The sequence below is a fragment of the Strix uralensis genome, chromosome Z (assembly GCF_047716275.1).
Source record: "Strix uralensis isolate ZFMK-TIS-50842 chromosome Z, bStrUra1, whole genome shotgun sequence".
NCBI lineage: Eukaryota > Metazoa > Chordata > Aves > Strigiformes > Strigidae > Strix > Strix uralensis.
The window spans coordinates 9,083,015-9,098,612 of NC_134012.1; the positions used below are offsets into that span (position 1 = coordinate 9,083,015).

Sequence of the window (15,598 nt, forward strand, 5' to 3'; positions counted from 1 at the left end):
GGAGGCTTGATGGGGAGTTTGAGGGTGGCTAAAGTGTTTTTGGGTGAGCTAAAGCCAGTATCCTCTCTCTGTTCAGAGCCATTGCAATGGCGGGTGCCACACAGTGTACTCGTTAAGAGCAGTGACAGTTAGGCCAGTTTAAACGATCTCAGGTGGAGGGGAGGAGAGATGTGCCCACCTGAGAGACGGGCGGCTGGTGGAAGGCCTCTGGGGCGGGGCCTACCTGACGTCACAGGGCCGGTGTAACTGCCCGAGTTGTCCTGGCAACAGTCATTACAACAATGAGCCACCAACGCTGCGGGCAGCCTGCCTCTCAAGCACACTACACGGACAGGTAAAACTGATACCATTTGGACATGCAGAGACAATTTGGAATAGATTTACGCCCTAGCTAGCTGTCAGGACCGGAAAAAAGATTTTTCTTCACCTGTTAAGACAGGTTTAAAAGTTCCTGATACAACCATGCTTCTAAACGTGAACTAGCGCTTGGGCTCAACCTTTTCCAATGTTTTTATAGTTCTGGAGCCTCTCAACTCAGTTGCCTGGGACTTATACAGAATAAAATTACAGTACGTGCCACAAGTGATTCCCATCCGACGACCAAAGCGTGCATGACCCAGCCAGAAGAGGAGTTGCGCAATGGAAGTGCAAAGGTTATTAAACCTGATGGGCCATTTTTAGGTATGGCGGTGTTTCATTTTTTACTAGATGCCTGTATGTTTTTAAACTCAGTAATTCATTTTTTCAGGATTCTTGGGAAAGTCGGTGTGTTCAGAGATCTCTGATGTAGGTAGCTTGCTCTCATGTTACAGTCTGCTTGTGCTGCATTCAGACATTAGCCCTTTTTCCCCCCGAGAAAGCCTGCCAGTCGTTCCTCGTTCCCATATCGCTTGACTGGTTGAAATTTTGACCACTGAGGTGAGGGATTTTACCACCCCATGCCCTGAAATTCTCTGGTTCAGTACGTAACGTTTTGTTTTTGTGACAGCACTTTTGAGGACCTAAATACTGTGCTAAGTCATTAGCCTGAATTTGTAATCTAAAAAAATTCACATTGAGGAAGTCTCATATACAAGTTCATAGGCTTTATAGGAAAAACTTTGCTTTCCACACTTGCTAATGCTGATTAAATTTTATTTATGTCTTGGCCATCAGTAAGCAACTGCTACCACAAGACCATGGTTGGTTTTCAAAAAAAAAAAAAAAAAAGTTAAAGTAAGGCAGTGCTGGCATGGGAACATGGATTTCATCATTTTCCACAAAACAGAAAGCATTTAGGTGGTATTGTTTGTTATTAAACTGCTCTGAGTACCGTTTTCCTGAGGAGCCTGGAGCTGGCTGCAGAGAGGTGCAAGGTGAGCATCCCCTTTCTAGGCACTCAGTGGTACGGGCAGCGGCGGTCCTGCCCGCAGCAGCGAGCTGAACCAGGTACATCCATCTTCATTACGTAAAACAGGCTCTCACTTGGCTGCGGCCGCAGTCGTCCGCCAGCACGGACATCCCTGGCAGCGATGGTACAACGCTTGCTCTGCCTCAGCAGGGCATTTGAAGCCAGCTTTGTCACAGCTTTTTGGAGATACAACACTAAGTGTGTGTGGTCTTGACACTAAGGCAGCTCAGCACGGGTTGATACAGGGACATGGAGTGGGGACTGCTTCCCCTGTATTGTCTAAACTGCTCTTTAACCCAAGCGTGAGAGGAGCCACTTTCATGTATTTCAAAACTTCTCCTTGGGGAAGTTCTATTTTACATGTGAATGATCTGCATGATTCCTGTTGGTGGTTTAAGTAGATCTTAAGCGAATATTTAACATTAAATAAATGGGGTCTGAAGATTGACAGTAGGACAGTTAGGATATTTGGGGGCACTTTTGTTTCAGACTGGCGTTGAGGAGGCTCAGGTAGGACAGGTCTTGTTGCTGGTAGGTCACGGGGGTGACTCTGCAGCGTGCTTCATGCAGTACAAATCAGGAACTGCGGTTGTTAATCATGTTAATGCTTGGTTATGTTCTCCATTATTCTTTTTAAGGGATTCAGAGACATGACTTTAGGGGGTGTTTTGTTTGAATGCTGGTTACACCATCGGCTGTGCCGGGGGGGGGCGGGGTGTGTATCTACACAGAAATTAACGTGTCCCGATGTTTGTAATGCATTCAATTTAAAACTGCTAAGTTCACACTGTTCAAAAAATGGAACTGTGTGCATTTGCATGATTAGGTTTCTTCTTGAAAACCAGAAGGGCAAAGTCCAGGGAACATGCAGGGTGCCAAGGTTATAAAGGTTTGGCCTCCACTGCAAAACCGAAACAAATTCCTGCTACTCCTGAGGACAAGCAGTACCTAAGCACAGCTCAGTCTCTGTGTGTCTGATGGAGAGAGCAAGCTCCAGATTTTCTCACCAATACTCATTAAGTGTCCCTCATGTACCAAACGTGAGCTGTTGGTTTCAAAAAAATAGCTGCTTTGTGTCACATCCTCTGTTGGATTGCAAACAGGTTTTACTACAATGATTTTCTGTAACATTCTGATAATTTTTTTTCTTTTTTTTTTTTTTTTTTTTTTTTTCCTGCCTGATAGCAGAGCAAGGAGCTCAGGTCTTTTTCTGGAAAGCTGAGATTCAGCTCGGGTAGTGTTGTTTTTAAATTCTGGATGCGTTGCTTGCGCACACTTGCATTGTTCCTCCAGTTGAGAAACACATCTTTTTATAGAGTTTGATCCAAAATGCTGTGCAGGCCATGTTTTAAAACTTCTCCGGCCTTGATCCCAAGAACTGTTAAATTTTGGGTGTACTGTTGCTGACAAACCTGGGGTTATTTAACAAGAGGGGAACATTTCAGCTTAAAATGTGGTGTAAGTTATGGTAGCTCAAAAGTGATCAACACCAAGTGTTGGTAGTTTCTTTAAGCAGTGATGTGATTAATTGTGTAGACTTGTTCTCCCTAGGCATTAACGGGGGATCCTTTAGTTATATGGAAGACCTTTGCATCACACTTGGGAGTACTCTCCTGAAAAAAATGCCCGATTTTGAGTATTCAGTGCTTGAGCTTATAAACTGGAAAAATAATAAAAGCACCATGTATATAAATAATCAGTAAAGCCTTCCTACCGGTATCACTCCCCAGTTGTTTTAATACTGAATATTTCTTTGTTAATGCCCAGCTCGATGCAGCTTTGCTACCTGTATTCTTATAGATCTTGAAATGCTAACTTAAGTCATTTTTAGAGTTTATCTGGCTTGGTAAAGTCTTTAAAACAACTTTCTTGTCTTCTGCCAATCTCCCACATCATTCTCTTTTTTTTTCTTTTTACCCTTATTTCAGGAAGAAAAGCACAGGTCAGAAAAGCACCACAAAAAATTCCAGATCCTGTGCCTGTGAGGAAGAGATCAACGCCCATGAACCCTGCAAACATAATAGGGAGGACTTGCACACAGAATGTGGTTTGTCGGCGGCCGTACAGGGATAGGGTGATTCATTTGTTGGCACTGAAGAATTACAAGAAACCAGAGTTACTCACTCGCTTGCGGAAAGATGGTGTCTACCAAAAGGACAAGAATTGCCTTGGAATGATCCTTCATCAGGTGAGATCATAGAGTTTGTGCCAGAAATTTTTCCTTCCTGCTATTCTTTTCAAAATAATTTTGAGCTGTGTCACTTCAGTGTTTAAATCAGAAAATAGTAAACAACTTAATGCTTCTTGTTGAAGTTTTTCAATAAACTTCATGCAGATGCCCCAAACTGCAAGTCAGTGTGAGGAAAGGAAAGACAGATGAAAAAATTCTTGGCGAGTGGTTTTGTTTTGCTAGAATGCCAGGCAATATTAACTATTTCTAGCTTTGTTTCTCCTAATGTCTTATTTTTTCCCTCTCTCTTTTACTTGGACTGCTTAGTTGAGAGAAGTTGACTGTGCGTTCTCTCAATTGTGTGAAATAGTTTGTCATAGTACTTCATGGTTTTTGTGACGAGTTTATGTGAAGAGAAATTTGGTAACTGCAATCGCATAGGTTAGTACTTCGTTTGAACGTGGCTGGTGGCCTGTAAGTGGTACTCGACTTCCCTTGGGATCTGTCGGAGTTGCAACCAAGGGAAGGGTGTTCCAGCGAAATCGTAAATGCTAAAGGTGGTGGTCCGATTTTGAGCGTATTATTTCTTTGCTATCATGTGGACTGTGTCTTTACCTTCCTTGAAACTTTTTTTTATTCAGTAGCTTTTCCAGTGCTCCTTTAAGTTCCACCTGTATTTCTTTATCGCATCCCTCAAAATTATTGGTAAGTCTATAACGTTGTATAGGTGAAACTTTTAAGCTGCGTGTTCAAGAGCGTCACTTATTAATTTGCTACAAAAACAGTTCAGAAAAGGCTTCTTAAAGTACCGTAAGATGCAGTGGCTCCTCCCTTACTTTTCAAATACTCCCTGTACCCACCGACTGTGGCTGAATTAGGCACGTATTAATGTGTGAAGTAGGAATATTTCCTACTTGTCTAGGAAAAAAGTGTTTGGGAACCTCTTAAAGTGAGCAAAATTCAACATTTATACAGCTTTGGTTGATCCTACACTGAATTCTAAAACCTCATTCCTTGAATATGTTAAGTGTTATTGTTTTGTTTCCCCAGTGCGATGGTAGTTGTTTTTTTTCCACCCCGAAGACAGACACAATTTAATGACAGCCATGTTCTTACATACAAATTGAAGTAGTCAATCTATATTTTAAGTTGGTTATAAAATTCTAAAAGCTCAGCTCCCTAGAGCGTGAAAGGTGCAAAAACTTCCTCTTGTCCCATTATGCTTGGCAATGTTTAAGGAGACTTTCCTGGAGTCTGTTTCCTGTATGTGGTGTGAACCTCAAGGAACCAGTACCTCAAGGTACTGGTTTGCATCAGAAATGGTCGTGTTAGCAACGCTACACCCTGAGAAGCCTTGCTCATGTTTTTCTTAGCTCTGTAATGAGGGGTTTTTTTTGTACAAATCTAAAATCAGCAGCCTGAACTTGCTAAGATCTGATATGCACAGATTTGCTTCTCTTAGAATACAGCTTTAGTTGTTTTTAACAAGTGAATTACTGTTTAAGGGTATCTTTGTTACTTTTAATTGTTTTTTTTAGATGGGGACAGACAGACGTGGACACAGGCATGAATTTGCAGTATTTACCATGTTTTAGAGGAAAAAAAAATAGGCTGAGCTGAAAAGTGGTGGTGGTGTGTTGATGAGTAGTTATTCCACATTTTGTGTCAGGCAAAGAGAGATAGTTTTGGGGGTTTTCCCTGAAACTCTGAACAGGTGTCAGGTGATGAAGTCTAAACCAGCACTTTAGGTGTCAATGATCTCAAGGGCTTTTTAGCTCATTTTAACCTTTTGAGTATACTTTGCATTTTTCTTAAGGAAGCTATAAGCCCATTTTATTTTCAAAGGTATAGAGCGAGGCGTGCACACAAGCCTCTCGTGACAATACTGAACCCTGCGTCTGCAGAAGGCAGAGCACATCTGGCCTGCACACCTCCCCTTAAACATTTCAGCACTAAAATATCGTTAGACATGAGTACAGTTACTTTTTTCCCAATTGGTAAAACTTTGATATGGCTTAAAACTAATGGGATAGATGAAGAATTCATCTTTGTACCAGAAGTACTTGTCTAGCGCTAGTTAGGTTATCAGGTACAACTGTTCAGTAGACAGATACAGTTTCTTGTGGCTCAGGCACTTGAGAAAGAAAAGCAGTTCTGTTTCTCAAGACAAATGACGACACAGTGCGTTCATTAATGTGATGATGGAAAACAGGCGTTGTTCCAAGCACAGTCTGTGCTCTGCCATTGCCGTATAGCTGTGTACAACCAAAGAACAGCAGGTGTCCTCCTGAAGTTGAACAAATCTGAATTTGTATGTGGAGATAGTGTTCTTCAGTTCTTAAAACAAAACAAAACAACAAAAAGCCCCAAACAAAAAAAGGCAAGCAAAAACCCCCACAAAACAGGCCTCTCAGCATATTTCATGCAGTGAATATTTAAAGTTTTGGCATAGTTTGCCTTGATTCCCAGTGCTGTATTACAGACCCCTGGTGCAGAGAGAGGTTTGCAGCAGTTTGGGATTTTCTTACCTTCAAATTTCTACATCCCAAGTTGACCACATTTTTAAAAATTGGTGCTCGTTACATGAGAGCTACTTGGATCTTCACATCTAAAAAACCTGGAAAACTGGTGTGTGATTCTGTTTTCAACTTTTATTTTACTTTGCAGTACCAATCTTATTTCTGCAGTGTGCATTTAGGTATCACGAACATTTATTTTCTTAAATGTCTGCCTATAGGTAGCCAGCCTGAATACAAAGGATAATTCTTACAGTCTGAAGGATCATCTGTTTAAAGACATTCAAAAAGATTGGCCTGGATACAATGAAATCGATAAACAGTCATTGGAGTTAATACTTTCTAGGTAAGTTCAGTCTCTAGGGGAAGGAAAATTGCCATTTAAAAAACTTGTTCTGGGAAATGAATGTCTGTCTTCCCTATAATGAAAGAGCTATGACATAGACATTTTTTGCCTTGTAACCTGAAATGTTGGGTCATGCTTACAGAAAATTAAATTCATCTGAGGATGCCCCCAGCACCAGTCATTCGGGATCTCCTGTAACTCCCAGTAAAGATGGCCCATCAAATGCTCAGGTATTTTGTACTTTTTTTATCATTATTTACAGTGTATTAAGATTTATCACACTTTACACTGATGTAAAAGTTGTGATGTGAAGCACTAATATTGTCTTAAACACATGAAAAACTGAAGCATTTCTCTTTGATTGGACGTTTCTTCCTTTTAAAGGCGGTTGCACTGTCAAGGACTGCAAAAAAACTTAGTCACGTAGCTTTAAGGGCTGCTACATTTAGTGTTCTGTATTTCAGAATGTTTATTAAAATACTTAAGATAAGATGGGAAGCACAGAAAGCCTTTCACCACTGAGCTATTTACATTTACACAGAGGAGGGAGGGCACACCTCTGTGTTTCCCTAACTTTCTTTCAGAGCATGAAATGGTGCAGGTCCCAGGGACCTCTTCCCACCTGCCTCCCTACCCACAGAACCCAGATTTATTCCAACAGGGTGGCACAGAGCCGTGCCTGGGGCTCCCGGCCCAAGCTGCCGCTTGTACATCGACGTGAGCAGCGTGCGCTTGCTAGAGGAGAGGATGTGAACCAGCTGGAGAGCAGCTGGGACAACAACTGCAGCAAAACTGGGGGGTTTACCCGTTCTTATCGGCTTTGCACATCACACGCTCTGAGAAGCATGCCGCTGCGTGCTTCTCGGGGCCGCTTTAGGACATCGCGTGGCTGTGTGCCAGCAAAAGCTGACTCTTCACCTGGTGTGTCCGAACGGAAATCGGTGCCTAAACGGTACCAACCTGACCTCCTCGTTTTGGTGAAGCCTTTGCTAGAGCTGCTGAAGAGAGTGTCTTTCTCCCAAAGCCTTTTAGCTGTAGGTTTGAAGAACGACTTGTTAATCATAAAATTAGAAACCAAGGATGAAAGAAACCATGTATTTAGCTGCAGTACTTCCTCGCTTGACAGCTAGTTTTGGAGAAGAAAGATGTGTTTTCAACAATTGCCAGTTCAGAACTGTTCCTTTTCCAGAACGGGAGCAAAACTTAGTTCTGCTGGTTTTTACGGGTTTTTTTCTTTATTATCACAGAAAAGGGTCTTGGATTCCTCTTTCATCGGTCCTCTGAACAAAAAGAAGAGGATCTCTCGCCTGGGCAGTGGAATCCCGTCCCCGCTCAGAGAGCGCTTGTCTGCCTTCAGGGAGAAAGCCGCTGCCGCCCCTCCGCCGTCTCCCCGCCCCACGACCACCTCCATTCCCGCTCCTCACCCGCTGCCTGGGGCGCGCCTTCACGCTTCCAACCTGCCAAAACCTGCCAGCTCCACCTCCCCCAGCACCCCTGAGGGGCAGGGGACACAAAACCTGCCCATGGACAGCTTCAGTCCTAATAGCACTAAGGCCTGTGAGGACCAGCAACAAAAATACACCTCTTGGAGTTCTTTGGGGATCCCAGAGCCTGCCGGGGTGCAGGTGAAGCCTCCTAAGTCCACAGGCAAGAAGCTTCACCAACTGCCCGAGAAGGTAAAAGAGCGTAAGGAGAAGCATGAAGGCAAGATGCAGCACACTGTGAGTGTGAGCATGGAGGAGAAAAACCTCAGAAAAGAAGAAACTGCCGAGCTGAGTACATCCTCCTGTTTGGATTCGGGTGAAGGTATTAATACGCTGCTTTTCCTAACTCCTGTATGGGTAACCGTGGTGCAAAGAGACCTGTAAAACGAGGGACTGGAAACACAAATGGTCTATTTTTTCACTTGGCTTTGCCATTATCCCTACTCTATGGTCATGAAGAATCCATATTGGTTTTCCGCTGTTGTATTACCTTGTAAATGTTAGTTCAAACAGAACAACATCAAAAAGCAGAAGCTGTTCTGCTGGAAGCTTATCTAGAATTTGGTTCATTTTTAAGAGTTCTCCCTCTGTAGTACAAAAATCGTTAGAAAGAAATCTGAAATGGATTGCTGTAGGGCAGAAACTGGTTAAAAGGAAGAGCTAGGAACTAGAAAAACACAAGGAATGGAGTTTCGTTTTTCCTTAATTTCCAGTAAACTGGCAGTTCACTGAACTTACTCTGCTTCTTCCATGAGCCAGTTTTAAGGTCTGCGAGCTGCAGATAAAACCTGTCACTGGTTTATGGCATGCTGGCTTACTGAAACACATAGATCAGACTTAAATGTATTTCATCGCGTATCACAATGCAAGGTTCATCAGCCTCTGCCTTTTCATGGAGAGCCTAAAAGCTGCATAAACTGGCATGAGGTTTGCTGGAGTTTTGGTCTGAACTGTGCTGTGAGCTCCTCTCTATCTGCAGAATTTTTTACTTCCAAAGGTGTAGAAACGGTGTGCACTGAAAATGGTATTGAAAAGATAAACAGCAACCCTCGGAGAATACTTGATTTCTTGACACACACACACAGAGAGTAGGGCAGAGTTCAGTTCCTTTGTTAAGTCTGTGTGTTGTCGAATTTCAGAGGTTTGACGTGCAAATGAGAAGTCAGGTTTAGCCCTTTCCTATCACAGCCCAGAGGCGTGTTTGGACTAGGCAGGGTGCCTCTCTGAAGTGCTGTTGTGCTTGTAGACAAGGGTGCTTTGAGATGCTCTTCTCACTTTTACCCTGGACATACTACACAGTGCCCACGTGGCTTGGGATTTCTTTGCAAATATTTGTGCTTTGAGATATTTATGAATTTATATACAGGTGAGGGTCTTTCTGCAGATGCCAGTAACGAAATTCTGAACAGCTAGGGAAGGAAAAATCTGCACTGCATTTCAAGTTGGTGCTTACACTGAGCCATGTCAACAAACACACCTGAATTTTTGGAAATGAAGCGCTCGCAGTGAAACTGTTCACCTAAGTTGTATTGTACATACCGCGACCGTTAATATTGCTGTTTGCATTTCTCTCAAATGTTGTTCCCATTTTTACACCACTTTTTCTACTCCTGCTGTACTGCGTAATAATTTTAATACTAAAAGTAAAAGAATAGAGTAGAACATCACATGATAGTTCTTTTTTCCCCATGACCTAAAGCTCGGAGAGCTTAGAGATTGCAAGAACAGTTGAGCTTTAGCAGAAATACTGTGTTTAAGCAGTGGCAGTGGAAGCAAACAAAGAATATATAGGACTGTGTGTTTTTTAACTGCAAGACCCCCGATGAAAAGCAGAGAGAGATTACCAAGATCTTGAGTGTTCCTCCGTGTTCCAGCTAACTTTTCCTTATGGCCGCTATTTTTCTTATTTATCAAAAAGTCAGGAGGCTCCTGAAATATTCCTTTAAAAAGAGGGACTAGAGATTAAGTGTACCGTGCTCTCATAATGCCGTTTAAAAGAGCAAAAGAGCAATTTACAAGTGCAAATAACTTTCAAAGCCAGTTTTGCCACGTTATTGAGGAGCAAGTCTTTGTTGCAGGTCATTGAAGCCTGAATGCCGGGAACCTATATACAATGCTCCTGACTTTCCTGCTTAGAGTGCTGAAATTAAATCTGACCTTGGATATCTGTAATTGGCAGGGAAGGAGGGATAAAAACATGGCATGAAAAGAACTTCAGCTTTCTGCTCTATTTCTTGCTGGAACCTGGACGTTGAGATACAGCTATATCTACATAGATACAGATACATCTCAAGCTGTTGTCTTTTGTGCAGCCACATCTGTTGCTGCATAATTTGAACGGCTGTGCAGACGCCACATCGTGTCTTCAAATAAGAAAAGCTGACCTTGGGTTAATACTGCGGTAGCGCAGAACCTGTAGAATAAAGTAGCCGTGCCCTCTTTCTAAAGCCCGGTACTGCCTACTATGGAGAAGGTCATGTGAGCCCTATTATTAACTTACAGAGCTTATTCCAAGTAATTTACTGTGAGAATAAAACTCTAAAGGACTTTTTCAAGCCCATTAAGCTGGTATTGTTTGGCTATATTAAAAATCTGCTTACCGCAAGTGTCAAAATTCTGCTTTTCTGTAGGAGTTGAAGAAACTTGCACTGCCTCCACAGGTTCTCCTTCAGCAAGCCAACCACCAGACTACTTCACGTGAGTAAAATAACAATTAACTTTCTTGCCACTCATTGAAGCAGATGAAAAATCACCTATAAAAACTCTCGTTTAGCTACAAAATTGAGAATTGACCAAAATGTAGTTTTAGAATAATGACAAGTTCCTTCAAGTTACCCAGCTGCCTCATTCAACTACCTGCAAGTTTTACACTCTGAGGGTGTCCCTTAATTATTGCGGTGCGAAAAGAAGCCATAAAAAATATTTTTAATACCCTTTAGAAGAAGACGTAAAACATTTAATTTCATTCTTCTTCAAGAACACCATAAGAAAGGAACATGAACCTGCGCTGTTTTCTTTTTAGAGGCAAGGCAAACCAGGAGGAAAGCTGAATGCTAGAATCCATAAATTTGAACACCTGTCCTGCACTTTCACTGCTTAGTGCATTCTAAGGTGGAAAGTGGGGAGGGAAGGTAGCAGACTTTAAAGTCCAGAGTTACAAAGCCTATATGTGAGCTAACGGGAGTTAACCGTCAAAGTTATTTCTAAAGCTTTGATGTAAAATGGTCACTGGCTAACTTGAAGCTGCAGCAAAATATCCAATTTCACCGCAGAAATGCAGACCAAAGAGCTAGAGAAAACAGGAGAACCTCAGTTCAGATTTTAACTTTTACCTGCTTAATTTTGACTACAAAGCAAGATAAAAATACATTAAACTTGCATGTGAAAGGTAACATACCTACAGTGACTGCCATGTTGCAGTCTGTAAAACTACAGAAGGGCTTCCTGGTGAGTTTACTTTTGGCTCCTGAACAAGTTGTCAAACATCAGATTGACACTTCCAAAAAGCTGAAATTTACCTCCTCTATAAAAAAGCTTTTCATCCGTGACAAGTGTTAAAGAACTTGCTTTAAAATGAAATACCTCTAATACCAGAATCATTTGGTTGCCTAAATAGTTTTTGACAGTATCAAAACTTTCCTAGGAGGAGGATTTGTCTTTACCGTTGCAAAACAGGGAAATAGCTTCTGCAAATGCCCAGTGTCTGGGCTTTTCCCCCACTGTTTTACTGGTGGCCTTTTTTTAAAAATGCGAAAGTTGAAGGAGGCCGCAGCGGAATAATTGTGGAATAACGTGGTCAGCGCCACCTGAATTTCTAATAAAATGCGCTTTTTTGGGGGAGGATGGGCACAGTGGGGAGCAGTCTAAAGCTCTTTCCTCGGTTGGAAGGATGAGTTTGAGAAGGTTTTGAGGGGCCTTCGGTGCTCAGAGTTGGAACGAGCACCCCGACAGGTAAAGCCAGGACGAGCCCGACACTTCCTAGCAGCGCAATTGCCCAGCAGCAGCAGCGGCGCTGAGCCCATGGTCGTGTCTGCGGTGCAGGAGAGAGGGAGAAGTGTGTTAAAACGCTGCGAATTGCCAAGTTCAGCAGCTTCTGTCAGAGGAGTAACATCAGCAAGGGAGGTCAGGCCTCCGCCTAGCGCTTGAACTTCGGAGCATCTTCTGCCTGTGCTGAAGCAGACGGCATGGCAGCGCTGTGCGTCTCACTTACTCTGTTAAGTGATGCTCCACGGAAAGACTGAAATAAGTCTGGCCCTGCAGGGAAGCAGTTTAGTGCTTCACGTGTTAGGCTGAGAACTCAAACCGATGTTTAATTCTCGGCCTCTGCTGGGTGCCAATGAAGCGATCCAGCTCCCCGCTGTCTGCTTCCCATTCAGCTGAGGGCAGGGATACTGAGGAGAAAGGTTATTTGATGTAATCTAGTATTAAAGTCAGATGCCAATAGCCACTGTTAAAAGTTTAAAAAAAAACCCAACACAAAACCACCACCACCAAAAGACCAACCAACCAACCAACCAAAACCCAAAAACCCCAAAGAAACCTTCATGCAAGGTTTCATGAAGTTGGTTTAGTTCTGACTGGGATTAAAAACCTTAACAAAGACTTCCCTGTGAAAGGAGCAACATCTGGAGCAATCTCACAGATAATCTACTGGCCACAGTGTCCTGGAAAAAAATTAGGGTGTGCTGTTTCAGACTGATCACTACAGAAAGATTGAAACCTGAGAGCACCTACAATTTGATCCAGTTTAAAGGACTTTGGTAGTTTATTTCAATTTCTCTTCCTGTCTAAGTGCTCTATAATTCATGAGTATAATCACAGCTTTAGCATAAAGATACTTTCCATCTTAGTCTAAAGAAAGATGCTGAGAGTAAAGGAACTCAAGCTTTTTAGGCAAAGCTTAAGGAAGAGCTAGACAAACCAAACCGATTCACCTTTCTCCCCACTTCTATCCCCATTTCTTGCCTCTGCACACGCCTACATTGCGAGTGCTCTGCTGGGCTCTACTCCTGTGCTCAACTCCTGCTGTGGGATGTAACTGTGCACAAGCTTCACAGGTCCTTCCCAAAATGCTGGGGGGCACCTGTAGTTTTCTTTTAAAAACCATCCAGCACTCTAACCAGGTGCCTCTGGCCTGGGATACATCACTGAGCAAAGTTGTCATCTGCATTGGTGCAGACTTTCAAGTTGTTAAAGTTTTACTGCTCATTAAAATTAATCTAAAGGTGGTTTGAAGGATTTGTCCCCGTGTGGAGGTGCCTGTGTCACCCAAAGAGAACAGGGTCTTTAGGCTAGGAGGACCAGAAGCACTGGTGTGACAGCGGTGGGAAGTCCTATCTATTACTCGCATTCCCGCTTCATCTTGGATTTGCATAATGACCTTGTTAAATCTGCTCCTGGTGATTTGAGGGAGAGGGGAATGAAGAAAGTTTCAACCGCTTCAGTGGCTTTAAGCATTTAAGGGTTTTTCCCTCCTTAGGAGGTGATGTGATGGGTTTTCTTTTTGTTTCAGACCTCTCTGCAGTTTGTTTGTGTTGCTGTATTGCAAGTGCCTTAGTTGAATGGACAGCAATGGAACTGGTGTTCCCTAAAATAATAAAATGTTATCATTAACTATGCTTGGCTGTTAGGTTTTTGGCTACATTGGTGCCTATCTGACTGCATCCAACACTGTAAATGTAGTCCCTTCCAAAAATGTAATGGAAGTGAATTTTCAAAAGTAAATATAATCTAATTAACTTCTCCCTTCATAGAAAGAGATTATAATCTAGCAGTTTCTCTTCTCTCTCTGAAGCTGATGCATTTATTGATCCTTCTATATTTGAATGATTGCTTATGTTTTCTAAGTATGCTACGCCTTCCTTGTGCACCTTGTGAATGACACTCTAAGAAGTAAAATATTAGCAAACAGCTCTCACAGAAATATGGTAGATTTCTGTCATTACCTAAACGCTTTCCCTTGGAGCACGTGTGCTTACTTGTAGAAGCAGTCAGTCACGTAGTTAACTGACTTAAAGCTTGGGTGTCTGTGCTTGATATTCATTATGTCCTTGGTGTGAAATTGCATGTGTGCTTATTTTTGCACCAGAAAATACACAGCCATAGTCTCATACGAGCAACGCCAGCGTTACAAGAATGACTTCTGTGCAGAGTATGATGAATACAGGAACTTGTATGCTCAGATGGAGAGTATCAGCCAGAAATTCAGGAGTCTTGATGCACAACGGCACATGCTTTCTCCAGGTTCCAAAGAATATAAGGTAAAGAAGGATAAAACTGTGAGGATTGTGTTTCATCTCCCTCTTATCCCTTCCAAAAGCCCACATTTTCAGCACAGGCAGACCTTTCAGTATATATATCTGTTAAATTATATGGACGTGGTTTTAAAACGAACATCTGAGACTGAGTAACCGGTCGCAGGGCTGGAATTGCCAGACTGGCTCATGCCTCGCTGTCGAGGCGTGGGGGTGCTGCGGTGCTGTTACACAGACCGGGGAGAAGATTGGTAGCGCGTGGAAACCAGCAGCTGTAATGCCAAAGCTTTCCCGACCCTCTGTTTCCCATGGTTTTATACACTTAACTAAACCTGCAGCCACAGGTTACCCATCTTCCTGATGCTAGCTATGATTCTAGCAGAGAAGGGTGTTAAAAAACTGATACTCTGGCCTTCCATGCAGACTTCTCTGATTTGGACATACAAATTCCTCATGTTCAGTACCAGAATTCTTTAATTCTGTGTGCACGCTGAGGAGTCTTGGCTGGCGTTTTTTTAGTTTTTGGTCAGATTGCAAGTGTATTTGTGAGCAGAAGGAGTATTTTAAAATCCCTGGTACTGCTCAACTAGACAAAGGGAAACCTTTTAGAATGGGCATACATCCTCAGACCCTGTGTGGGCTAGCCCGGATTTTTGAAGCTTGAAAAAACCCTGCAAAAAGTTGTTCAGCCCTCAAACTCCACCTGTCTGAGCTGTCTGCGAACAGACAGCAGCGTGAGCGACTTGTCAAAGGGAATCGTCAAACATATGCCCCTTTTGTTGCCTATTTACACGTTTAATTGCATATTTGGGGTGATGTGGGGGGATGGGAGGTTATTTTTGCATTTTCTGGTAGTAGTGAAATGTTCTTCATGTTGTCTTCATGTTTGTTTGTTTGTTTGTTTGTTTTTTCCTTGAAGATGCTTTGTGAGGAAGTCTTCGAAGAGTACCGAAAGTTAAAAGAGGTATGTGTAACACCAGATTTGTGGGAGGTAGTAATCACTGAGCCTGGCTCAAGGGTATTTTTAAGCAAAGGACATGAAATATTCAACTCTGCAGAAACGTTTTCATGCCATGATTTTCTTTTTATCTTATCTTTACAGTCTAGCCCCAGCTACTTTGAAAAGAAGTGTAGATGCCAGTATCTCCACAGCAAGCTGTCTCACATTAAGAAACTAGTAGGGGAATTTGACAAACAGCAACAAGAGTTATAGCACTAGTCTCCTGCTTCGACCAGGACACGTGAATGGACAGAAGCTTATTTATTTAAAACTTAAGATTAGTTTCTCTAAGATTCTAAAAGGTAGCATTGAACTTTTTTGTTACAGAAGTTTCCGTATTAGCAGAGTTAACTACTTTTATTGTTGTTGATGTTGCTTACATGTGTATTTAAAGCTGCTTTTTCTGGTCCCTTCTTTTCTTCAAGATTTTTGTTTGTC

At 42.4% G+C, this 15,598-nt stretch overlaps 1 protein-coding gene across 1 annotated transcript; it reads left to right on the forward strand.

Annotated features, from left to right (window-relative positions):
* The first annotated feature begins 281 nt into the window (after nt 1–281).
* Nucleotides 282–15,373, forward strand: LOC141938204 (RNA polymerase II elongation factor ELL2-like). Its single transcript, XM_074856874.1, has 10 exons — nt 282–334; nt 518–681; nt 3,319–3,578; nt 6,298–6,422; nt 6,565–6,652; nt 7,670–8,228; nt 10,537–10,603; nt 13,995–14,166; nt 15,080–15,124; nt 15,263–15,373. Exons 1-10 carry the CDS (start codon nt 282–284, stop codon nt 15,371–15,373), a joined length of 1,644 nt encoding a protein of 547 aa, XP_074712975.1.
* Nucleotides 15,374–15,598: the final 225 nt, after the last annotated feature.